Here is a 27,406-nt window from a genome sequence, read left to right on the forward strand (position 1 = left end):
CATGACACCTGTTGCTATTTCCAAACCTATTTTCATTAACTACAGAAGAATGTTGACTTTGTTACCCGAGGACATCAAAAGCTAAGAAAGAAAGAAAAAAAAAGCTAAGAAAACAAACTTCTGTTAACAGAACCAATCTCAGAACACTTTTCTCAACTCATGTGATTTTAACATGCTGTTCCTTCTCAGGATGGGGTTTTTATTAAGTGGTTTACATTAATGTTTCAAGCTGGTGTGATTTATCTTTACTATGTTGCTAATATATAGCCATGTTTGATTTCTTCAAAACAGTGGTAGTATTAATAAGGATATATAAAACTGGCCTCAGCAAAAAACAACCTCTATAAAGCTGAATTTAATTTTATCAAACCTCATGTTTAAGATGTTTTCAATTTCTCAAGAAGAAATGATTGGTTTCAAACATTGAACAAGAGTTGGTGCAGGACTATGCTTCCTGAAATAAGGATGATACAAGAGGTGAGCCCAGGATCACTCTGGCTTTCTGACTGGTGGCACTTCCTGGACCTCAGCACAAGGAGGTAGATGGAGCCCAAGCAGAGCACAATGACTGCACTCCATTGAAGGGGCAGAAATTAGAGTTTGGTGCTATTGAAATAGTTGGAATTTGCAGGGTGGAATACCGAAAACAGTACACAAAATTGAGCCCCCCAAAGGAGTCACTTTGAGTTATTGGATGAATAATAAACTGTACATGCACAGAGCAGGATGTAAGGCCCAGCACAAAACGGCTACTAATGAGCCGAATAGAAAGTCCCAATGTAACATACACATGGAGATGCAGAACTTCTGACTGGTGGAGTAAAATGCCACCAGTCCGAAGTTGAAAATGCTGAGTATTCGGTGACACTCCTAAAATGTCTCGACCCACCATAATTAAGCATGAAAAACAAGAAAAAGGACTGAGCTTATCTGCCAGTAAATTATGTACAGTATAACAAAAATTACTAAACATGTAAGATAGGAAATTGTGGTCTATAATAAGGAAGAAACCACTAATACTTCAAATACATGATGTGAAGAGTTATATTCATTTTCCTACTACATTCACCATTGTAAAATTGTGGAATTATGAAAAATAATATCTTGGCCCTGGCCAGGTAGCTTAGTTGGTTAGAGTGTTGTCCCCATACACCAAGGTTGTGGGTTTGATCCCTGGTCAGGGAACATACAAGAAGCAACCAATGAATGAATAAATAAGTGGAACTACAAATCAATGCTTCTCTCTCTCTCTCTCTCTCTCTCTCTCTCTCTCTCTCTCTCTCTCTCTCCTTCCCTCCCTCTCTCCTCTCTTTCTAAAACCAATCAATAAATAAAATAAAAAAAATAATGTATTTAAATTAGTTAAATACCTTCAAATCCAAAAACATTTTAACTTTACACATTATCTCAAAAAGATATGCTCTAAGAGTTTGCCCTCATCTGCCACATCCCACTATTGTTTGTTCCTCTCTCCATTTAGACTTTGTCAGTGATAGGCACATAGCAAGGATATAAACTTTGCAAATCCCTGAACAGCAATTTTCTGCTTGAATCTAGAAAGGCTGGTTAGATCAACATATCTGTCTTGACCTTCCTTTCTCTACATCATTAAAATGTGCTTCCAATTTCTTAATCTATTGCCTCCTTTATCCTGCTGACAACAGTATTCAGGATCAATACTCTATCTGTTGATATCTCTTTGCTCAATCTCATTTTCATTAAATGAATCTGCAATCCTTTTCAAGGTATCTATGTGCAATAGATTGCCTTTTCTCATCTACGAAACTCCTTGTTATGGACTGAATTGTGTCCCCCTAAAATTCACATGTTAAAGTCCTAACATCCAGTATTCCTCAGAATGTGACTGGGTTTAGATATAGGATCTTTAAATAGGGAGTTAAGATTAAATGAGGCTATATGAGTGTCTAATGAGTGTCATCCTTATAAACAGAGAGACACCAGGATGGGCACACACAGAGAAAAGGCCATGTGAGGACACAGCAAGAAGGAAGACAACAGCAAGTCAAGAGAAAGACCTCAGGAAAACTAAATCTGCCAACACCTTGATTTTAGAATTCCAGCCTCCAGAAATGTGAAAAAATAAATATCTGTTAAGTCACCCAGCTGTGGCATGTTGCTATGGTGGCCTTAGGAAACCAATACATTCCTATATTTTCATTTTTGCTGGAGCACTCACCCAATCTCCTTACATTTGTGAAACTATTTTAATAATACCACATCCATCAAAACATCATTCTCTTCCCTTGAAGTAAGACAAGCATGTAGTCAGAACACTTACCAACCATTGCTACTTTTAGACTACTACTACATTATTACAGCTCAGTCTTTAAAAATGATGTTTGATTTTAAATGGAAACAATATATCAGTAGAGATAGAGAAGTAGGTGTGTGTGTCTTGGTTAAAAATACAAATAGCAATCTGTTTTTACAGAAATCAGTTTAAGAGGGAGCCATATATGATACCTAGGTTTCAATATCAGTTTCCCTGCTGTGTATCCCTGGGCAAGCTATATATCTCACTGTGGACAGTAACAGTGCCTATTTTGCTGTGAGTTAAATATGTTAATATTTATAAAGCACTTAGTCTGGCACATTAACTGTTATATAAGTGCTTGCTATTATCAAGGAAACTGATTTTGGATGGATTGCTAAGGGAGTAAGTGTAGCAAAAAGGACCAGTGTAATGGGAAGATTGAGGTAGCAAGTGTTGATTACATACATATTAGAAATTTGGAGAAAAATTAAGGTTAGATTCAATAATAATTTTTAAAATGAGTAGAACAAGCAAGATAGAGGGTTTTTTTTTATTTTTTAAGATAAATGAGAATCAGACCTATTTACAATCTCATAGAAGAGAGTTAGTGAAGGTAAGAAAATAAGCATCAATAAGGCAAAACACTGAAACAGTAGGGATATCAAATAATGTCTGGGGCCAGAGTTCTTCAAACTGCAGGCAGTGACCCATTACTGAGTTATAAAATAAATTAAGTAGATGGTAACCAGATTTAAAAAATAAAAATCTTAGATAATATTCATAAGCTATAAACAAGGGAGGGTAAGTAGTATTTCATAAAATGTATGCCAGTTTTACACACACATGCAAATGTGTATGCTCATTGAAATGTGAAATATATTACTGTGAAGCTCAGTAAAAATGTGATAACTTTACTGTAGAATAATAAAGCATTTTTGAAAAAGAAAGCTTTCTTTTGAGATGAAAAAAAAATAAAGATCCATGAACTGGGACTGGGTATTATTCTATTTATCAGAATTAATTCAGTACACTATATTCATTACAAAAGAAACAGATTCATGTAAACTTATGTTGTACTTCTTGGATTTTAAAATAAATAATATGAGTGCAATTATTTAACAAATGAATTAATTTAAAAATGTAACAACTCAAAATTTTATTTTCTTTATTTACTTTGTATTGTTGAATTTTTAACATAAATCACTCTTTGAAAGTCCTGTGGGATAGTCACTAGATACCAATTAAATATACATACTGGTTTTCACACACCTGTATTACTTATTTTGAGTTACCTTAGAAACCCCTCAAAAATAATCTTTGTTTTTTCTGACAGGGCCCTTAGGGTCATGTGTAAGGACTCAGTATCTCACAGTACTGGCTCTCCTTGGTGACCTTGCCAACTTATGCTGCTGTTAACTGTGACAGAATCTACCCTAGTGTGCTTTCTTAGCTCTGGATAGAATTCCAACTATTTATGGGATTTTCTTTTTATCTGAGGTCCCCAAAGCACAAATTCATATGTGAAAAATTTTAAGTCATTAGTTTGATTACTAGTCTTACCATCTATCTACTAGTTTAAGATAGGAACCAAAAAGTCAGAATGCTCCCATTCATGCGGGATAAATCATCAAGTTCTGTTAACTCTAGATCTAAATAGCTCTCAGTCTCTTCCCCTCTCCATCTCAGAGGACACTATTTTCTCTTGTTTTAATTCAATATTCCTTTAATTCATTGCTGCCTTCTGGGTTCTTCTTTCTGCTCCATCCTCCACACTCTAATAACCTTTATCTTCCTAAAAGATTAGTGCAATTGTATCACTTTCTATCCAGCTCATTTCTCACCATGCTGCCTCCCTTCCTATTCTTTTACGCGTTTTTAAAAAAACACCTTCATGCCTTTGCACATGTTATTCTCTCTACCTGGAATGCTCTGTGCTTCCTTCTCGGCCTGCTCACTCTGTATGTAGCTCTTCTACTTACTCTTTAATGTACAGTTCAAACATCACCAATTCTGTGTATAAATCTCAGATGGATTCAGTCATTCCTTCAGTTTTTACCTTCATCTCACTTCTTACATAGCATTTTAAATTTCATTCATTAATTGTTCATTCACTGAACATATATTGAGTAACTTCCACTTCATACACTTGCTACTTTGCTCTGAAATTAAATGTTTAGATATTTCTTTCCTCAAATACAGGCTGAATTCCTAAAAGAAAAGACATTTAACGTGAGATCCCTGGAACCAGATATTAGGCCCAACACCTAACAGGAATTTAACAAATATTGGACTAAATAAATTAATTTGATGCTTTTTAACACACGATTCTCTTTCACAGTCCAATCATTTGTATTCTTCCCAACCAAATTTAAAATTCATGCAAAAAGGATCATTAGGCATTTAATCAGTAATGGCATAGTCTAGTGTGAGCAGGAATTAAACATCTTTTCTAAAGAGATACCAGTCTACTTATGAGCTTTGACATCTACATCTATTTGTTGTCTCCTAGCAACTAACCATTTCTTAAAGAAAAAGTTAACTCTATTTTGCCTAGTTCCTTACACTTTAAAAAGTCTGTATCTTGAAAACTTTTACAATCCTGATAAAATGATTTAATTTTTTTATTACTTATGAACCTGAGAACCATATAGCTAACAGGTATGACCTAAGATTGCTATGTTGATGAAACTAAATTGATTCATGGAAGAAATAAGATTTCAACTTCATCAAAATCACTTTGCAAATATAATTCTCTCTTATTCATCATATATACACATAGATGAACACTCTGTGTCTAATAGTATTTATTATTACACTTTTCTACCTCATTCTTTAATGTTTATTTTTGTTATTTAAAATAAGGCTGAAAATTAGAGAATTTACTAAAGAAAGAGCTTTGTGAGATTTGGTAACATCTATTGACCCGAATAAGCATGAAAAGAATTACTAGAGCACAGCAGCTTGGTCCAAATTTTGAAAGTGGCTGGGGGTACGAAGGCTCATTGTTTAGCCTACCAACTCACATTTCTCTGAAGCCTGGTAAATCCCATCCCAAAATCAAAAGCCCTTGTTCATGAGGCAAGATCTTATTTACTGAAAGCCACCATTATATTTCTTCATAAGTCTCTTATCAAATTTTACTAAGATTAAATTCCAGGAATATTTTTAAAATATGTGAATTACTAGAATGAATATTAGCATATTTTAAAATATTTCTGAAAATTTAATTAAAAAAGTAATATTTATTTGCATTTAACAGTAATACTCTTACCACCACCACCACCACCACTAATCTACACTAATAAAAGAGAAATATGCAAATTGACCACACCTCCATGACACCCACCAGCCAATCAGGAGCAAGTATGCAAATTAACCCAACAAATATGGTGGGCCAATTGTATATGCAGGTGTAGAGCAGCCAGGTGGGGCAGGACACCTGCTATGAGGGGAAGGGCAGGGGGCGGAGGGAGCTACAGGAGCAGCGCTCCGGCTGGAGTGAAAACTGAAGGCTCCAGCTGGAGCGAAGGTGGAAGGAGGCAGCCAGAGTGAAGGCCTGGGTACCAGGTGCCTTAGGAAAACTGGTGACAGCAGCCAGGGGAAGGAAGGCCTATTCTTGCATGAATCTTCATGCAACGGGCCTCTAGGAGTAATAATAAAAATGCTATATTCAGCTAATTTTTATTGAGTATGACAGGTATTATATTACACTAGAGGCCCGGTGCACGAAATTCATGCATGGGGCGGGGGGTGTCCCTCAGCCCAGCCTGCACACTCTCCAATCTGGGACCCCTCGAGGGATATCTGACTGCCTGTTTAGGCCCAGTGGGATCGGGCCTAAACAGGCAGTCAGACATCCCTCTCACAATCCAGGACAGCTGGCTCCCAACTGCTCCCCTGCCTGCCTTCCAGATTGCCCCTAACTGCTTCTGCCTGCCAGCCTGATCACCCCCTAACCACTCCCCTGCCAGCCTGATTGATGCCTAACTGCTCCCCTGCTGGCCTGTTTGCCCCTAACTGCCCTCCCCTTCAGGCCTGGTCACCCCTAACTGCCTTCCCCTGCAGGCCTGGTCACCCCTAACTGCCCTCCCCTGCAGGCCTGGTCACCCCTAACTGCCTTCCCCTGCAGGCCTGGTCACCCCTAGCCCTCCCCTGCAGACCTGGTCTTCCCCAACTGCTCTCCCCTGCAGGCCTGGGTCCCCCCCCCAACTGCTCTCCCCTGCAGGCCTGGGCCCCCCCCCAACTGTCCTTCCCTGCAGGCACGGTCACCCACAACTTCCCTCCTCTGCCAGCCTGGTCACCCCTAACTGCCCTCCCCTGCAGGCTTGATTGCCCCCAACTGCCCTCCCTTGCAGGCCTGGTGCCTCCCAACTGCCCTCCCTTGCTGGCCATCTTGTGGTGGCCATCTTGTGTCCACATGGGGGCAGGATCTTTGACCACATGGGGGCACCCATCTTGTGTGTTGAAGTGATGGTCAATCTGCATATTACTCTTTTATTAGATAGGATAGAGGCCTGGTGCATGGAGGGGGCCAGCTGGTTTGCCCTGAAGGGTGTCCCGGATCAGGGTGGGGGTTCCCTTGGGGCATGCGGCGGCCTGGGTGAGGGGCCTGTGGTGGTTTGCAGGCTGGCCATGCCCCCCTGGCGACCCAAGCGGAGGCCCTGGGATTTATCTGGGATTTATTTATCTTCTACAATTGAAACTTTGTAGCCTGGAGTGGAGCCAAGCCTTCTGCTCACTCCTTGGCAGCAGCCATTTCTGTTGGGATTTATTTATCTTCTATAATTGAAACTTTGTAGCCTGTAGTGGAGGCCTGGGCGGGCCAAGGCTGCAGAAGCTTGGTTTCCTCCATCGCTGGGGGCAACCCTAGCCTCCTGCTCTCTCCAGCTCCGTGGATGCCGCCATTTCTGTTGGAATTTATTTATCTTCTATCATTGAAACTCTGTAGCATTGAGTGGAGGCCTAGGCCGGCAAGGGCAGGCGGAAAGCTTGCCTTCCTCCATTGCCGGGGAAACCCAAGCCTCCCTCCTGCTCTCCATGGCCGCAGCCATCTTGGTTGCATTTATTTGCATATTTGCTCCTGATTGGCTTGTGGGCGTGATTTGTGGGTGTAGCAGAGGTACGGTCAATTTGTATATTACTCTTTTATTAGATAGGATGTAATCCTATCTAATAAAGAGCTAATATGCTAATTAGACCAGACAGCGGAACGACCAGTGGGCGGGGCCACAGGGCCACGAGGCAGCTAGGCTGCAAGGGCTGAGGCAGTAGGGGCTGTGAGGGCTGAGCCCCTTGCATGAATTTCATGCATTGGGCCTCTAGAATAATAATAATATCAAGTGATAATTAATATATAATATAAAAATTATATTTAAAGGGGCTTAAATTTAAATATCTTTAAAACTATATAATTTCCATTAATATAGCACCCCCTTAGCAATATAAATAAGGTGAACCAAACATTTTCCTGGAGACAGGAGAAATGTTATTGCCCAGGATGATCAATTTTATAACTATTGTAAGTTTCTTCTTGACTGCATTTCTAGTTACACTTTCGATAGGCAGAATTATCAAATACCATAGGGCTTCCCAAAAATCAGATGGAGGAAAATAAAGCTATGATTTAATCAGTGAACCGCTTACTGTATATAATTCCTTTCAGAATTATTCTGATGGCAATAGGTAGACGAAAACTTAGGAACACCCTTCTACCAAATAGCATTAGAGTTACCTCCTGGCATACTTTACCTGACCTCATTAAAGAATAAACAATAGACTTTAAATGCACTAGAAAACTGAATGAATTTATGGTTCTTTAATTTTCTCCTTAAATTTTACAGATGAGAAAAATTAGATGCAGAGAAGTTAGCAAAAAATGCCTTGATCAGAGAACTAATATATTGGTAACTACAGGTGAAAACAGGTTTCCATAGTGCTGTAAACAATTGTGGCATATATCACAATTTAACAGAATTCTAAGTAAACATTTCTGGATAATACACAAATGCAAGAGACCATTGTCCTTTCCTGGGAAAGGATGAGTTCTCCCTAAAGAGTCAGTCAATAAGCAAAAGATCTATTACATTATACCAAATTGATGCTTCAAAATGGATATAAATTATTAACTACTAGAGGCCCAGTGAACGAAATTCATGCACTGTTAAGGTCCTCAGCAGCTGCCAGCTGCTGGCCAGGGCCTCCCTCCCTTCCCCCAGCTGGCCCTGATCCCAGGTCAAACTCCCAGACAAACTCCTGGTCCAGGGGACAATTTGCATACTACGCTTTTATTATATAGGATAGTAATCTTAGAATCTCAGGATGAGGAAGAGTAGAGGAGGCTCTTCTCTCTCTGGATTCTCTTTCAGAGAAAATCAGAAGCACCTGGGTACTTCCATTTGCCTACTGCACAGACAGACATAAGAACACGTGGTTATCCAAGTCAAAGTTTAAGAACTAAGTAGAATTAATATTGACATCAGACTTATTAAACTATGAAGGCTTCTTTACAGATTGGCCTTTTCTGTACAACTAATTGAGTTTTAAATGATGTCTCAGTAACTTTTTATTTTCTGGATACTAAATGACAATATCGTCGTTGTTTTTAGTTCTTCTTTTTTAAAAATATATATTATTGATTTCAGAGAGGAAGGGAGAGGGATAGAGAAACATCAATGATGAGAGAGAATAATTGATCGGCTGCCTCCTGCATGCCCCTACTGGGGATCGAGTCCGCAACCTGGGCACTTGCCCTCGACTGGAATAAAACCTGGGACCCTTCAGTCCGCAGGCCGATGCTCTATCCACTGATCCAAACCAGGTAGGGTGACAATATCATTTTTTTTTACTTCAATATTCTTTACATTAAATCTTGTCAGTTCACCACATAAAAGAGTTAAGATTTGATTGTTTAACAATCAAATCCAGTTATTATTTGATAGTAAAAGAGCCTAAATAACAGTGCATAATTACGGAGGACAGGCTTTATCAGCCACAAATGAGTTATTAATTTGACCAATCAAATATGAGTTCAGTATGAGTTCAAATGTTGGCTATTTCACTTACTCATTGCATAACCTTGGACAAATTACTTAACCTCTCTGAAATTGAGAGCTATAAGGCCTGACATTGATTATGGTCAAGATTAAATAAATTATGTAAAGCACCTAGCCCAGCATCCCATACAGAGCAGCACAAAATTAATGTTAGTTTACTTTCCCACTACTCTTTTAGACCAGAAACTTAGCAGACTCAACCACCTTGTTCTTGAACAAGACTTCATTACAATAATTCTAGGCATCCTATTGTTTTGAAAGGGGGATAAGAGGTTATCTAGATGGATTTGGACAAAACTCCACAAATGCAGTTCTTAACCCCAAACTGAACAAGTCATTTCAGATGAAAGTCCTAATGCTCTAATGCCTGGTCTTTCACCCAGCCACCTGAGAATTACCTGACAGCTCAGATTCTGCTCCTGGTTTTTAACTTTAGGCCACAGTTCTACTAAAGACCTCTGTGGAACTCCCTAGTAAGATTTTTCGTAGATCTTTTACGGAAGTATTAGGACAGTTCAATCTGACCAAAAAATGTTGGTTACCCATTAAGTAAAGCATTGTGCTGATTCTGGGATGCAAGAGTATAAACCGTGGTTTTATCCCTTTTCTAAAGGAGTTCACAATCAGGCAAATACACAACTAACTACATCAGTGGCATTTGTTGTGCATTTTTTAATTTATAAGAACTGTACTAAATGTAAAAGGTGATTTTGGTGAATTGGTTGATGTAGAATATTGTAACTGTTTATGTTTGTGAATATATTTTATGGCGGCATCATTAGTCTGCACTCTGGCTTTTAAAACACTTTAGGATATAGTTTCATGGAACAAAAAGAATAATGAAGAAGAAAAGTTTTCTTTGGGGTAGTGTCCAACAAAACAGAGTTAAACTGGGCTGACCTGCAGATGAAAGGAGTATATTTTGCAGAGAAAGTCATTAAAAACACCTTATTGCACGTTGTGAAGTCCAATAGCGGAGGGAATTGTGACTCATTGAAACTCTAACAAATGAGGAATCCGTATAAGTGGGTCTCACAGGCAGTTTATAATCAATCATAGTCAATGAATCTGTAAGTAAGTGGCACGCCAGCCAAAGAACAGAGAATGAATGGAGTCTTTTAGGCTAATTTGGATATAACACAAAGTTTAAATAAGTGTTATGAAGCTTAGAGAAAAACAACTAGTATAAACCATAATTTATCCTTCTGAAATAGGTAGGAAATTGCGCCAAATAAAAGTCATAACTGCAGAGCTTTGTTTAGCAATATTATGATGCTAAAATAAACTCTGAGTCAGTCCTGATTTTATGCCAGATAATAACAATGAAAGTCCAAATTTGTCCACATTTTACTAATGGTATTTAAACAACATGGCAGGAAAATGAATTAAAAACAATCCAATTAAACTGCATTTATTGTGTTCATCTCAAATATATTTAGTTATACTGTGAAGAATTCATTCACCACTTAATGAACAAGTGTTAAAAATCCTACCGTGTACTGTGTGCAAGGCACTGTGCTGGGTGATGCAAAAATAACACGAAATCAACTCAACTACATTTTACAATAGAGAACAGAGAGTATGGATAACAAAGAAAATGGTATCTAAAAATTTCTTTGGAATCTATAAATTCCTTCTTAAAAGAATAACATTGATTAGAAAGATACTAATCCATGTATTTTACAGAGTGCAAATACTTTCATATATATTGTTACTATACAGCTTCAGAATCCCTGCCTGTTGTAGAGGTTCAGGAAGGGTATCCTGATCCACAATAATTAAAGGAAGATCAGACATGAGCTCTCAGCTCACAACATAAATCTTCTCCATTAAAATAGGCTATGCCTCTCACAAACACTATTTTATTTTTATGATGCCGATCTTCAAATAAGAAAGTAGCATTAGAATGTGGGAGTATCTAAAACATGTGGGTTGTTACAATTTAATGTGATATTTAAACAAGCACATATAATACAAAAGCAATTCTAAGCAAAAAGGAATTCTTATAAGAAGGTAAATTTTCCTCTTCAGAATTACATGAGATGGTGATTCAAGCGATGTCAATTATCCTTCTATGTGAAAACATAGATTAGTTCTTAAAGTTTTACCTTTTTTTTAAAAAAATTTTTTTTTGTTCCTAACTAAGCATGAAGTCAAGAAATAGAAAGATGCTAATAAAATGATGGCATCTTTGTTTTATGTTTCTAAAGCAACACACTTCTGCTTTTGAGTTACAATGAGAATGCCAATGGTATTCTGAGCTGCCAATCACATTCTCTGTAACATGAGCTGTAAGCACTTGGCTTTGAAAACAGACTTTCCAACTGACAGCATGTCTATGAGAGGTTCTCCATATAACTATCAGATGCTATTTTTTGTTTGTTTTGTTTAGCTTTGAGTTTAAAATACAGTATTTAAAAAAAGGTTGTCATTTATAAAGCAATTAAATTTTTAAAAGAAATGATTCATCGTTTCTGTCCTCCTTTGTAATGGAAATTACATCAAGTTATAATATCTAGTATTTTACTTTGGAAGCTGTTCCAGAATACAGCAGAGAAAGAGCTCCTCTGCAGGCTTGATTTGCAGTTGAAAAATCATGAAAAGAATCTTCAGAATTTTTAAAGAGAAAATCACATTAAATAGCCTTTGAAATTTGTGTCATTTACTAAAAAAAGTGGCCTGGCCCATCTGATGTGGCTCAGTGGTTGAGGATCAACCCAGGAACCAAGAGGTCACTGGTTGATTCTCCATCAGGGCATATGCCTGGGTTGCAGGCTCGATCCCCAGAGGGGGCATGCAGGAGGCAGGTGAGCAATGTTTCTCTCATTGATATTTCTCTCTCTTTATCCCTCTCCCTTTCTCTCTAAAATTTAATAAAACTATTTTTTAAAAAAAATTAGTCTGAGTTTTGTCAAGTAAACTAAATCTATTTATTATTTTTTTAAATCTCTAAAAATTATTAAATTTTTATTTTAAAATGCAATCTTTCTTACCGAACTTCATTATTTTATACTTCCAAATCAAGTATGCTACAAATATCTCTATGAAACATAATAACCATTAAAAGTGTATAAAGAAAAGATAAATGCACAGAGAAATGTAAGGAAGTTCTATTTCAGTAAACATTGTTTATTAAAGACTGAATTTTATATTAACAAAATTAATTTGAGTATAGAATGGCAAATTAAAAAGTATATCAAATATTGTTATGCACTTTATTTAATTTTCAATAATCTCACATTCTGTTGGAAATAAATTAACTTTCTAATAATGCAAATGTTGAACTGTGGAAAATGGTGCATGCTGTATTCATTATTTAATAAGATAAAAAATGCATACTAATTGCCATAGTAAAGATTGAACAATTTAGAAGTAAAGAAAATGTTTAATTTTTATTCACAGTGTTTGGCAAACTTATTTGTTAATAAAACTCAAGAATATTTTAACATTTGTCCTCTGGAATACAGTTTTAATGGAGTAAACATAATTTCTTAGAAGATACTTCTCTAGCCCAATTTATCTTCCTGTTGGTATTCAATTTTAACCATAATTTTTCCAAATAAAAACTACTGGAAATGCATTGAAAGCATCTTCTTCCGAACCCATCACTGGTCTTTTGAGTTACCAATAGATCATTCCTGATTCGCCATCAACACTGTCACCTCTACTGGTCCCAGCAGTTTTAAAAATATTGTCGTTACCAAAGTGATATAATGAAGAAAGAGTTCAGACTGGATGTGTATAATCTTAGTTAATGCATCTTATAGTCATCACAGTGTTTGCCATCATAATGACTGAGAGTAGCAAGGTATATATCAAAGGCTCATATCTCAAGTCCATCTCACAAAATAAGTTCTTAAAAAGTTCCCATTCATACTGTTACACTATTCTCAATTCCTTCATAAGGCCATAACACCCACCTCAATGATGAACAATGATGTACCATATCAAAATACGGGGAAAGAATAAACTATATTATTTAAATTCTGGAGTTGTTTCTGTTGATTTTAATCACCCATTGGAGGCATTCAGTTACTACATCTGCTTTAAGTATATGACTACAACATGCTTAATGCTACTTTGGGCACTTTTATATTTGAAATGTGTCATGAATGGGGTAAAAACACTTTCAAAATACCATACACACATCTACCATCAGTAAATCAATATGAAGCATACACATAAGTCAAATTCACTAATTATTTTAATTATCACATTCCTTTGATTTGCAAGACACTGAATAAACCAGGTGCTATAAGAGACCACCACCTTCAAGCAGCCAACAACCAAGGGATACATACCCTCAAAGTAGATTAATATACATGCCTAATTGACTCATCATATACAAGGAAAATGAATAAGGACCAAACCAACAGATTGGTAATTTCAATAAACAAAGTAGATCAGTTGAAAAAAATATCAGCCGGAGCACACAAAACTAAAAAAATTGAAATTATGGAAAAGACCATAAGGAATGTATGGAACATAGTGGAAAACTCTAACATATGGAAAAGTCTAATATTAGTGTAACTGAATTCCCAGAAAGGGAGAAGAGAAAGAACAGGATAGAATCAATATTTGAAAAACTACTAGCCAATAATTTTTCTAAAACTGACTAAAGATTTCAAGCCACCAATTCAGAAAGCTCTATAAATCTCAAGCAGGAAACACACACACACACACACACACACACACACACACACACACATTATGATACATCAGACAAAAGCTATTAAACACCAAAGTGATAGTATAAAATTAGCAAGAATAAAAAGACATTAATTTCATAGGAGCATCAATATGACTAAGAGACAATTCCTTAATAGGAACAAAAAAGCCAGAAGACAATGGAGTAACATCTTCAAAGTGCTGAAAGAACAACTGTTAACTTAGAAAATTCCTTTCAAAATTGCAGGCTTTCACAAAACTAAAACCAAGAGAATTTATTGAAAGCTAACTGTGCACTAAGAGGAATGTTAAAGGAAGTTCTATAGGATAAAAGAAAATAACCCCCAATGACAACACAAAATGCAAAAGGGAATAAAAAACAAGGTAAAGGTAAAGCTTTGAATAAACATAAATACTGACTTTTCAAAACTACAATAATAATGCTTTATGAGGTCTACAATATATGGAAGATTTAAATACATGCTACAACAATGCAAACAGGTGATGGTTAAGTGGCATTAAAGTGTTAAAGTCCTAGCATTATCTAGTAAGTATGAAAGCTACATTTACATTAGACTATAGCAGGTCACATATTAATGTTGCCATCTCTAGGGTAGCCATTAAAACAAAAATATAAGAATAAATAATTAACAAGTTAAGGGTGGAAAGTTGGAATAATAAATAAAAAACAAATAGTATCTCAGTAGAGCTAAATCTAAATATATAAGTAATTACACGAACTACAAATTATTTTAATCCTCACTCCAGTTAAAAGACAAAGATTATCAGACATTATAAAGAATAACTATAAGTTGCTAACAAAGGGACAGTGTTGAAAACTACAGAAAACTAGGGAACCTATGCCCTGTTTAAATGCATTCAAATTTATTATTTGAAGCATGATATCACCAAAGGAAAAACAAAGTATGTGAACTGGATCATACCAAGGATTAACAGTTTACAACCTCTGATTTAGTCCAAGTTATTCATTTAGATTAATACATAATATGGTTGTTAATATGGCTAGCCATTGTGCTTAAAAAACAATATGCCCAGCAATACCCTAAATTCTTTTCTGTTCTGTAATCCCCCAAACTATAACCCTTCCCCTTTCCCCACAAAATCCTGAGTGTATATGTTTGAAGCTTCTATTTCCCAGCTTTCCAGATGTTTTACAAGGCTTGAATTTGACACTTAGGGTCTTTCTTTTGCCCACCCTACTTGTCTGTTCTCTTCCATTGCATCATTCATAATCTGCTTAGCAAGCCGGCTGATATCTATCCTTCACACATCCCTAGACCCTCAGAGTTTCAGCAAGTATCATGTCAATGTTGGTGGGCTGGCACATTCTACAACCTCATCACTGGTAACCTTCTCTATCCCTTTGATCTTAACTACTGCTTATAGGTGATGCTGACGAAATGCCTCAAGGAACCAGATGTGCTATATGTGGTATAGATCCCTATCACAATTACAGAGAGATGAGAATCCTACATGTTACCTTACAGACATTCAGCTGATTTAGAGATTGCTGCTGAATTTCTCCATCTCTTGTTTCAACTAGGTCACGGTTTGCAGTTTTACAGGGCCAGTAAAAATGTTTAGTTTCATTTTCTGAGGACAAATTGTTAAATGATGCAGGCTTCCTTAAGTCTGATTTACTACAATTAATAAAAAAACAACAGTGCCACATCTTTTGTATTGCTGAGGTATAAAATACTCATATCCACTTATAGATCTCATGAACTTACATTAAAAGTTTCATAGACACTTGGTAGTACAATTTGATTTTTTTTCCACAATCATATAAATCTATTATAGAATCACATAATCAGCATGACATGGAACTTTCTCGAACAGTAAGATCAGTGTGTCTAATAGAGACATAATGTGAGGCACATATAGATTTTTAAATTTCCTATTAGTTACATTTCAAAAGTAAAAAATACACACAAATGAAGTTAACACTAGTAATATATTTAATTTTACTAAATATATCCAAAATATTTCAATGTATAATTAATATAGAAACGTGTTAGGTATATAACATTCTTTTTACACTAAATTTTTGGAATCCAATGTGTTGTTTATAATTACAGAACATTTCAATTTAGACTAGCCACATTTCCACTGTTCAATAGCCTCATATAGCTAGTGGCTACCTTACTGAACAATGCAGCTCTAGACAAACCTCCAGTCCAATGTACTGACAAGAGTTGACTCAGCTTCCGTTTGAACACTCTTTTTTCTTCTCATCTTGTCATCTTACCTTATAATAGACAAATATGCAAATTGACTGCACCTTCGCTATGCCCAAGCCACGCCCACCAACCAAGCCACGCCCATCGACCACGCCCACCAGGAAACCATTGCAGAGACGTTGGGGTGTGGCGGAGCCCAAGGCCGGGAAAGCGGCTTTCCCGGCCTTGGGCACCAGCAGGGTGCCTGTGCCGATCGCAGGAGACCACTGGGGGTCGGCTCCTGCAATCGGTAGCAGGGACGCTGGGTGCAGCCGAGCCCAAGGCCACCACCCGGGGCCAAGCCTGGACCCTGAAAGAAGGCAGAAGGTGGTGGCCACAGCCAAGGCCTGGGTCCCCGGTGCCAGCAGAAAACTGGTGCAGGCAGCCAGGTGAATGAAGGTCTATTGCACGAATCTTCGTGCAAACGGGCTACTAGTTTATTATAAGTTTCCATTTTCTGTTAACAAGTGTTATTCTATTTTTTTGGGTTCAACACTATTCTCCAAGATTAATGGTTTTGAATATTTTTTGGAAAGTCTCTTTTGAAAATGTACATTTCCATTGTTATGGGATGAATTGTATTCCCCCCAAAATATATTTTGGAGTCCAAATCACCAGTACATCAGAATGTGACTTTTTTACAGAGGTAATCAAGTAACGAGGTCATTTGTATGGGCCCTAATCCTTATAAAAAGAGAAAATGTGGACACCAATAAGATGTCCAGTGATAAGCCTAGGAGAGAGGCCTGGAATAGATCCTTCCCTCATGGCCCTCAAAAGGAATCAATCTTGATGACACCCTGACTTCAGACTTCTAGCTCATGAGACAATATACTTCTGTTGTTTAAGCCACCAAGTTTGTGGTACTTTGTTATAGAAGTCTTAGCAAACTAATACAAGCATACATAATTCGAAGGGATCAATGATGCCCTCATTAAACATTCTTCATGAACCAGAGGTTAAGAACTCACTTTGAGATAGACCAAATTAAGCAGCATTTATGTAGTGTTTCTTTCAACTATAAATATTAATTATATCAACAAACATTTGTCCTAAGTTCATTCTCAGACCAGTACTCTGACCATAACAATGGTAAAATATCATTTTAAACTATTCCCAGAATTCCTGCAAGTCACTCTATGCTTTGAAATTTAACATTATTCTCATGGGTTCATACTATTCTTTGAGAATATATCCTTGATTATATCCTTTTCCTATTTAGTGCATCTTCTCTTAAAACAAGGACATATAGAGACTGTACTGGAAAAGTATTTGCTTTTTTTAAACACTTCCCCCTTTCTCACCTCATTTATATACAAGTTGAAATAATCTAAAAGAAGATTTCTCACATGGGTTGCATGAAATAATAACATCCATTGAAAAAGTCCCTAAGGTCATATAATTTTGAGAAATGTTTTACAGTACATTGCACCCTTCATCACTGTGCACAATAGCATATTAAAGACTCTGACAAGTTATGCACAAAAGAAAAAATTTGTTTAAGTTAAATATGTGACAACATAATTTTTCTTATATATGTATTACCCAGTGAAATACCATATAGATGACTATTTATGTCAAGTCATCATATCTGTAAAATCCTAGTCATTGATCCTTGAAGCAAGATGGTACAAATGTAGCCACATAGCAGGCTAACCTCAGGTTAGAACATCCATTGGTCCAACCCACTTACCAACTGTAGCCAAGATCATTACTTCCACCAATAACACTGCTGGATGTGGATATCATTTCCACTGATAATTGAGTGAGCTCTCTTTGGTCTAGGCATAACAGTTGCCAGTCTTAATGGTCTCCCACATCTTGACAAAACTTCCTTACTGACCAAGCTGAGGGAATGAGGGACTGGGGGATAACAATGGGGTAGCCCTAGGCAAGTACTACACAGACCCATTTTTTTTAACCTGAATTTCAGCAATTTTTCAAGCATAAACACTTCATATTGCTGTTTGCCTTTTGCCAATTTCCAGAACACTAAATGTTTGTTTCTCTTTTTTATCTAGTTACTTTTTAAATGAAAGGATTTGCCAACCTCCTCATTCATCCATAGATAGAGACAAATATTATTAATAGAATTATTTTTGTCTGTCTAATTATAAATAAAAATGCAGAAATAATGGCTTAGGAGGTTCTATCAGTTATATTTTAGCAATGGGGTTATAAAGAAATTCACAGATTTGCTAACAACCATTGGTACATTTGAGAGTTCTCAGGTAAATAACACTAAGTCAAAATCTGAAGAAATTAATATACAAAGTCAGACAAAGAAAGACAAATACTGTATGCTATCATTGATATGTGGAATTTTAAAAAGCCAAATTTGTAAAAACAGAGAGTAGAATGTTGACTAACCGAGGCTGGGGAGGTGGGAAATTGGGGAAATGTTTAACCATACAAACTTGCAACTAGTAGATAAATAAATCCTGGAAATTAATGCACAGTATAGTGATTACAGTCAACAATACTGTATTATAAACTTCAAAGTTGCTAAGGAATTATATTGTCATTATTCTCAACACATTTGTACACCTTAAACTTACACAACGTTACATGTCATTTATATCTCAATTAGAAAAAATATAGAAGGAAGACCTCAATAGAAATACATACATTTTGGAATTTTCTCCCCAAGCTATGTATTTGTTTAATCTGATGATGCTGAATATCTTTCTGGAGACTTTATGTACAAATAAGACCTCTCTTCTCTTTGGGAGAAAAAAATGTTCTCATCATTTGGTTGCATCCATGGTAATTTACTCAGTCTTAGGGTTTTTACAGTATCTCAAAAGAGATGTGAAATGTGGTTAATTTATTGTTACAGAAGGCAAATACTTCCTCATTTTTTTCTCTTGAGTGACCAACAGTAACCCACTTAACATTTCTGGCCGCCTCTGTTCCTTCATCTGAAAAATAATGAACTTGAACTACATAGAAGATCTAGAACTATAGGAGATCTAGATTTCTCAAGTTTAAAATGTCATTCCTCAGCAATACTACTACTAATGTGTAAAAGCCCACAATTGCTAGGAAATACATTCAAATTGCTTTTTTAGTTTTGTGGTAGGTTTTATTAAATCAAGCTTTTTATTCAGAATTTATAAATGAAAGTGCCTATGATACAAGCTGGATAAGATCAAGGGCAGAATCTGTGACTGTAAAGCTGAACTTCTGAGTAATCTCTTTGGCAGTACATGTTGTTATCCCCTCTGTGAGCAGACATTCACTGTTCGAAGCAACAAGCTCTTTGATACTTAGAAATTTTGGATTCTGCTCTATTTTTAAAAGCTACTATATCAGCATTCATCAACTGTGTGACATAGCCATTCATTTATTTTCAAAAAGGCTATTCTATAATCACACTTCCTTTCAGGAAGCCCACCAACTAAGCAGAAGCCTAAATTACTAATAACAGTTATACAGAGGCCTTCCTGTTGGTTAAGTAGCAGGACTAATTAAACTAATGTGCTAAATCTCAAACTAATAATTATGCAGAAAAGTGGTAAGAAAGCTTATTTTATTTGTTTTTAGTGGCTGTGCACCTTTCATATGAAGCTAAGAAGGGTAAAAAATTCTAGAATAAATATTTTTCTTACTTGTATTTTTAGGAAGGCTGATTTCATTGGTCTCTACTTGTAAGAAATATTGCCAATTTCTACTAATAGAAATAATTACAATTCAAAAAATATTATTTAAAAAATTAAAAATAATAAAATAATAACTCTTATGATGGCTAATTAGGAGTCAAGTAAATTTTCAAAATGCTTCATAAGAAAGATTCAATTTCTATGAAATAAACCCAATTTTTCTACTAAATATTCACATGCATTTTGAATTACATTACAACTAAAATGTTTTCTAAAAATGGCTAAAATTCTTAGAATATCCATATGCATTGAAAAACTGTATTTACATACAATTCTACTATTATTAGAATACAAATTATGATGAAAAATATTTAAAAATGCATAACAATAAATTATTTTTTATTATATCAGATATTGTTGGGGCAAATGACAGGCAACTTAAATGTAATATTGGTAGTCTGGCACTTAGCTGCTATATTAATTATGTTTATATCTCTATATATTTTGGTGAGGTTTATTACTCAGGGGATCTAATTCAGCTTGTAGCTTCTCCACAACCGTGGACATCATGTTACCTTGATTTTATCCAAAGAAACAGAAGGTTTCTTGCAGTGAAGGTTGTTTCATAATATCTATAACTAGAGGCCTGGTGCATGAAATTCATGCACGGTGGTGGGGGGTATCCCTCAGCCCAGCCTGCACCCTCTCCAATCTGGGACATCCTTCTCACAATCCAGGACTGCTGGCTTCCAACTGCTCGCCTGCCTGCCTTCCTGATTGCCCCTAACTGCTTCTGCCTGCCAGCCTGATAACCCCCTAACCACTCTCCTGCCAGCCTGATTGATGCCTAACTGCTCCCCTGCCAGCCTGTTTGCCCCTAACTGCCCTCCCCTCCAGGCCTGGTCACCCTAACTGCCCTCCCCTGCAGGCCTGGGTCCCTCCCAACTGCCCTTCCCTGCAGGCCTGGTCGCCTCCAACTTCCCTCCCCTGCAGGCTTGGTCACCCCCAACTGCCCTCCCTTACAGGCCTGGTCCCTCCCAACTGCCCTCCCCTGCTGGCCATCTTGTGGTGGCCATCTTATATCCACATGGGGGCAGGATCTTTGACCACATGGGAGCAGCCATCTTGTGTGTTGGAGTGATGGTCAATCTGCATATTACTCTTTTATTAGATAGGATAACCTAACAGGTTTCCATTAAATAAACACACACACACACATACACACACAAAAACAACAACCCATAAAAAATACTTTGGATGCAGGAGGAACCCAGATTAACTAGGAAATCTTTAAAGCAATAGGTGTTAATACCAACTAGATGGGGAGTACAAGTGACCCATCTTCCTTTGTAATGGAGGGGTTGAACTATAAATAGAAATCCCAGTAACTACCTTCTCTGTCACAATCTTAACCGGGGAAAAATGTAAAATATCTATGATCCCTAGAGCTTTGGCATGAGGTCACAGCTAAAGAAATAAAGTTTGTAATACCATTGCTACCTATCTAAAAATTCCGGAAGTTCAGACAGAGAAAGTAAACCTTGCTACAGAAAAATGCAAAATGTCATTGTGGGGTGGTGCAGATTGTGATATTTAGATTTCAGAATACTTTAGAGATCTTTTAGTTAATAAATTGTTAATGAATAAAGGTTTTTTCATACCATATGTTGTGGTTCATATGAACATGATGTAGATTATTAGACTGGACTGCATATCATTAGTTATTTTCTCAATAATCCTAATGATAAGAAGATAAAATTTGAACTTTAGAGATAAAGTAATAAAAAAGATTGCTTATTCATAAAAATTAAAGTATCGCTACCCTAATTCTGGATACAGGCATAAAATTAATAGACTATTTTCTTGAATAAATACTGTGGAATCACTGAATGATATCGGTCTCATTGAAAACCTCTCTTTGTCATGCAGTAATAAGTTAATAATGTGAACAACTAATGAAAAAGTTTGGTGATTTTAATAATTAATGATGAAAATGCATAATAAAAATTACTACCCAGTTACACATTTAACAATGTAAAGAAATGGCTTTCTGAAAGATAGAGTAAATGTGTTGTATTAAATCCCATCAAGTTCCTTTCCTCTTGTTTTTATTGTAGGAAAAGCACACATGTACCTGCAATCTATATATTTAAAACCCTAATACGCAAGTAGACCAAACGGTGGAACAACCGAATAACCGAACAACCAAACAACCGGTCAGTTTGATGTGTGCTGACCACCAGGGGGTGCGCGTGGAACATGGCGGGCATCAGCAGCAGGTGGCAGAGCACAGAACATGGCGGGTGTCAGCTGTGGCAGGATGGTGGAGCATGTGAGTGGGGGTGCCAGACCAAGGCAGGGTGCTAGTTGCTGTCATCAGGGCGAGCCTCTGGTGGCTACTGAATATTCTTTGCTCCCGCGCCGTGGTCCTGCCTGGCGTTCGCACCTGCTGCCTGCACTGGACCTGATCTCTCAACGCCATCAACAGGTGCGAGCAGCGGCTGCTGGCCCTGATTGTCCCTGAGGGCTTCTCCACCTCCCCCTGCTCCTGAGGGGCAATTGGGGCAGCAGCCGCCACTCCCATGCACTGAAGGCACCGCCCGCTTGCCCCCACTGTTGGTGCAGTCCCCAATTGCTCCGTGTCATCAGCGGGTGCAAGCGGGGCGCCCCGTCAGCGCGTGGGAGCCGTGGTGGCAGGAGCGGGGCTGCCGGCAGATAGAGGAGCGGGGGACCGCAGTGGGAGGGGCCAGGCAGAGGCACAGAGGATGGGCTGAGACCCGCCCCTGTGCCCACCACAGCCTCGCAGCCCACAGTTCCTTTCTAGGTGCACAAATTTGTATATTGGGCGCCTAGTATCTAAAATAAATTTGCATATTTACTGGTATTCTAAGAATAAGTATTATATAGTAAAGATGGAGAAAGGAATTGCTATAGCTCTCCCCAAAGCACAATATAATAATATGTAAAATACCAAAAGATAAAGCTGTCATTAAAAAAAATCATGTGGCCTAAGAATGTACGTTGTCTCTGTACAAAGTAAATCATGGAATATGGTAAATTATAAGGAGGCTCACTTTGCTGTTTAGCACATACAATGTTTTCCCTCAGATCTATGGAATCTAGTTCTTAATTCAGTATCAAGTATTTTAGAACTGAGGTTCAATTTTTTTTTAGCAAAATTTAATTTCCTGAACATTTCTTACTGAAGCAGAAGGAAAAGAATAGTTAAAGTTTCTATTAAAATGCTCTTAGTTCTTGACATAAAAAAACTTATCAAAAGCAATTAAATACAAAAAAATTAGAATGAGAGACCTATACATCAAATATATAGTGAACTCGATGTGAGTTAAAGAAAATATGCCATGTAAAATAAAAAATAAGCAATGAACATTTTTGAAGAGAAGAGAAATTTTGCCAAATTTAAAAGAGTACAATTGTAACTTAAAAAGATTTGCTTAAAAGAGACTGAACATATAAAGAACCCATTCTCATATACCCAAATTTAACCATATATTTTCTCTTCAACAATAATTTTCATTTACTTCAAAGGTTGGTGAGATTCTCTGAATAAGGAACAAAATCAAAAGCCATTCTATTTCTTAAAAACTGTGAATGTTTAAATTGGAAAGAGTACAGCTTTTCTCTGTGAGCTTTTGATTACATTTTATTACTAAAGAATGATTTCATTTTAAATTGGTCACTAATGTAAAACAAGCATAGCCTCCAAATGAAAAGAAATTTAACTCTGATGTACAAAAGCAAGATTGTGTGATACAATTCAAATCTAATTAGAATCAGATTAATCAATCAACTAATTTAATCAACAACAGTAAGTTTCCATGACTGCAATTAGATATGTTCCTGTGTCTTTGTCCATTTAGTCTACCTTCTTTTCTGTCATTATGCCCATGTTCCTAGCTAAATGAATCCTGCACTTGTCCATTTGATCCCATCTTCTCTTAACTACTTTGAGACATATTCCAGCAATCCTTACCTCTGTGTATCACCTGGATATTCCCTCCACCTTTCCTTATTTACTCCCATCATATGCAAACATGGTATTATTTCTCTCATCTAAGAAAAAAAAAAATCAACTCTCTTGATTCCACCCGCCCCCCTTTAGCTACTGCCCTGGATATCATGACCAAGGCCTTTTCTGTGCCCTGGCCAAAATCACAATCCTCATCCTGATTTAATTTTCTCTTTAGCACTTAACATATTTTATATTAAATGCATCCATTTTGTTATTGTCTGAGTAGAATTTAAACTCCACAAAAGCAGAAATTTTTGTATTTTCTTCTCTACCGCATAGCAAAGTTTCTAGTACATAATAGACAATCAAAAATATATTTGCTAAATAAATGAATCCAACATTAATTGTGAGAATATTGGCTTATGCCACCATAATCATGTAAATATTAAATGAGTTCAGGGGCTTCTGCTTCTAGAAAATCCATAAAACTCTAGTAAAATAATCCATGGATTAAAAAACCTGCTTGCTGGGTGCTTGATCTGAGGGACTGAGAAAGGCTGAGGTAGGTGTATGGTTGCCAGAGGGAGGGGAGGTGGGGGGAGAAAGAGGTCCTAATATGAGGTGACAGGAGAAGATTTGACTTTGGGTGGTGGGCACATGGTCCTATATACAGATTTTGTAAATTAGTAATCCACACATGAAACCTATATGTTCATGTTGTCTAATGTCACCCCAATAAAATTTAATTTAAAAATAAAAAATTTAAAAAATGTACTTATAATAAGACTTTTTTTTAAAAAAAGTGCCATTTCTCCTTCTCTTCTCACTGACCCCATGTCACCCCATTACAATTCCTTTTCTGAATAGTGAGAGAAGGTCTCAACCTCAGGGTAATCTAAAGCATTCTAGATTTATACCACTGCTGCCTTATCCCACCCTAGCTAGATTTTATCTCAAATGTTAAAGGCAGCCATCTCTGAGCTGGAGATATTTAGCATGAAGTTCTATCTTGCTTATTGCTTATGCATCATTGTTTAACAAGAATAGTATATCTTGGTTTATATGTATGTGTTCATGCTTGCTTGTTTTGTTGTTGCTAATGAATTGCTGCATTTTACAATAAATATTCATGGTTAACATTAGTATTTAAGGTTTTAGACTAAAAAGTCTAAAGAATTTTTTGTAGAGAATTTTTTGCATAGCATTTATCTTTATGGATTATTACCATTAGAGTGATAAGCCCAGGTGAAATATTCAAGAGAGGAAATAAGTGTACTTATTTTACCTGGAGTTAATGCTGAGGGATCAGGCAGGTTTTTATCTTCCTCATCAGTACTTTCATCATAGTTTGTATCTCTGTTAGCAGATATTTCAGAACCTGTTGTAGTTTCCCTAGAGAAAAAGTTAGAATTATATATTATTGGCTCACCTCTGACTAGATATCAAATTCACTAATAAGTAATTATAGAAAATATACCTGGAAAAACATTATAATTAAACAAACATATATTGAAACATATATAATTAAGATGAAATCACTTATGTTAACTATATCTATTTATATAAAAGGCTAAGTGACCAACCGACGGTCTGTCCAACCGACTGACCGGCTGGTACATATGACGCTCACTGGCAATTTAAAAATAAATGCTGACTCGCGCATGTGCAATACATACAGAGCTCTCGCTGGCGCCAATCACATGCATGTGTTTCGATCTGTCATTGTCGATCATGAATTTGGTTGTTTTTGTTGACATCAAAGTTAAAGTTGTAAATACTTCATCAAAAGGGAAATTAGTCAAGCACTGTGAAAGTGTTTTTACTTATAATGTAGTATACAGGGAGATGTTAGAATAAGTTTAATCAATTTATCAGTCACTGTTTTTATCAATGTTGTTTTTATATCATGTCTTTGTTGTTGTTCTATCATGTTGTTATTGTTTATTAATCAATTTATATATTATTTTCATATACATTTTACTAATTTTCTTTCATCTCTGACACTTCTATTATAGAGAAAGGGAGAATAGTGATATTAAAATATTTCTTCTAATTAATTTCCTTTCAATGTGCATGAATCCATGCACCAGGCCACTAGGGTTAATATAAATCACTGTATGTTAACTATCTTTTAGTTAACCTACATATGGTTGAGTGCTCACTATACTTAATTCTTGAATCAGTTTCTTACCACTTATTATTCATTTATCAAAATACTATTCTTCTGGGGTCACAGAGTTCAGTATTTTAATCTCAAAACAGTTCTTCCTTTCATTTGATCACCTGAAAATTCTGAGTCAGATGCTTTTATTCATATTATGGAGATACTCAAGCAAGGCAGAGAGAGTTTAAAGGACTTGCCCAAGGTCATGTAGTGATAGATGTCAATGTCAGACTAGCACTTGAACTAGGACCATCTGACATCAAATGTTATATCTTTATACTAAAGGCCCGGTGCATGAATTCGTGCACCAGTGGGGTCCCTCAGCCTGGCCTGCAGGATAGGGCTCTCCAACATCCCCTGAGGGGTCCCAGATTGCGAGAGGATGCAGGCCAGGCCGAGAGGCCCCACCGGTACATGATCGGGACCAGGAAGGAATGCGGGCCAGCCGGGGAGGGACTGTGGGAGGGCTCCAGGGCATGCCCGGCCCATCTCGCTCAGTGCTGATTGGCCAGACCCCAGCAGCAAACTAACCTACCAGTCAGAGCATCTGCCCCCTGGTAGTCAGTGCACATCATAGCGACTGGTCGACTGTTCAACTGTCTGCCCCCTGGTGTATCATTAGCATATTATGCTTTGATTGGTTGAAGAGATGACCAGACACTTAGCATATTAGGTTTTTATTATATAGGATTATGCCACTAGTAAACTTATGTTTTCTCTCAGATGCAAGGCAATAGACCTAAACCTATATCTGCAAATGCCTAAAATAATTATAAATATCCAAACCATACCAGCCATCAGTCACCTATGATTTTTCCTTAAAAATCCAGTACATACCCTCTCAGAACCACTTGATTCTAAAATTAGCTATTACTTAGTCATCAAGATTACAAATGTGTTACCACTCTGTAGTTGTTCAAAACATTAAATTTTTAAATTAATATATTTCTTAGTGATGTCTAAGAATTAAACCAATAATATTTAGATAAACTTCATGCCAGTTTCATGATTTAAGTGTGTGACAGTTGGGCAGACATGGAGAGATCATGTTGAGATCTCCACCCCATTGTATCTAACAGCGAGAGCATCCAATCCCACCCACACTACCAAATAATCTCATATTATTAAAAACAAGGCACCTAACTTTCACTGAATTTGGGAAGAAATTACACTCAAATTTATATATCTGCCATCTCAAACCAGAATGGTCAAATTACCTTTCATGCTCGATGTTCTTTTCTAGTTCTTGAACTTCACTTAATAATTTATGTAAGCTTCTGATCTTTGCTTTCTTCTCATTCAGCACCAGAATAAATCGTTTATAAAGATCAGTCTCCAAATTTTCCTTAGCATTCACACATTTTTCAAACCTAAAATGTAAACAAATAAATAAATAAACCATGTTGTTTTTCTCAACATCTACACTAATAAG

The 27,406-nt window shown here is 36.8% G+C and overlaps 1 protein-coding gene across 1 annotated transcript in view; it reads right to left on the reverse strand.

Annotated features, from left to right (window-relative positions):
- The window catches only part of XRCC4 (X-ray repair cross complementing 4), a 197,022-nt gene that overhangs the window by 73,784 nt on the left and 95,832 nt on the right, over window positions 1-27,406 (reverse strand). The window contains exons 5-6 of the mRNA XM_008162002.3: window positions 27,192-27,344; window positions 25,096-25,202 (exon numbers count right to left, since the gene is read on the reverse strand). Coding sequence (XP_008160224.2) covers window positions 25,096-25,202; window positions 27,192-27,344 — 260 coding nt within the window. The remainder of the gene's footprint in view (window positions 1-25,095; window positions 25,203-27,191; window positions 27,345-27,406) is intronic.

This window comes from Eptesicus fuscus, chromosome 4, assembly GCF_027574615.1.
Source record: "Eptesicus fuscus isolate TK198812 chromosome 4, DD_ASM_mEF_20220401, whole genome shotgun sequence".
Classification (NCBI taxonomy): domain Eukaryota; kingdom Metazoa; phylum Chordata; class Mammalia; order Chiroptera; family Vespertilionidae; genus Eptesicus; species Eptesicus fuscus.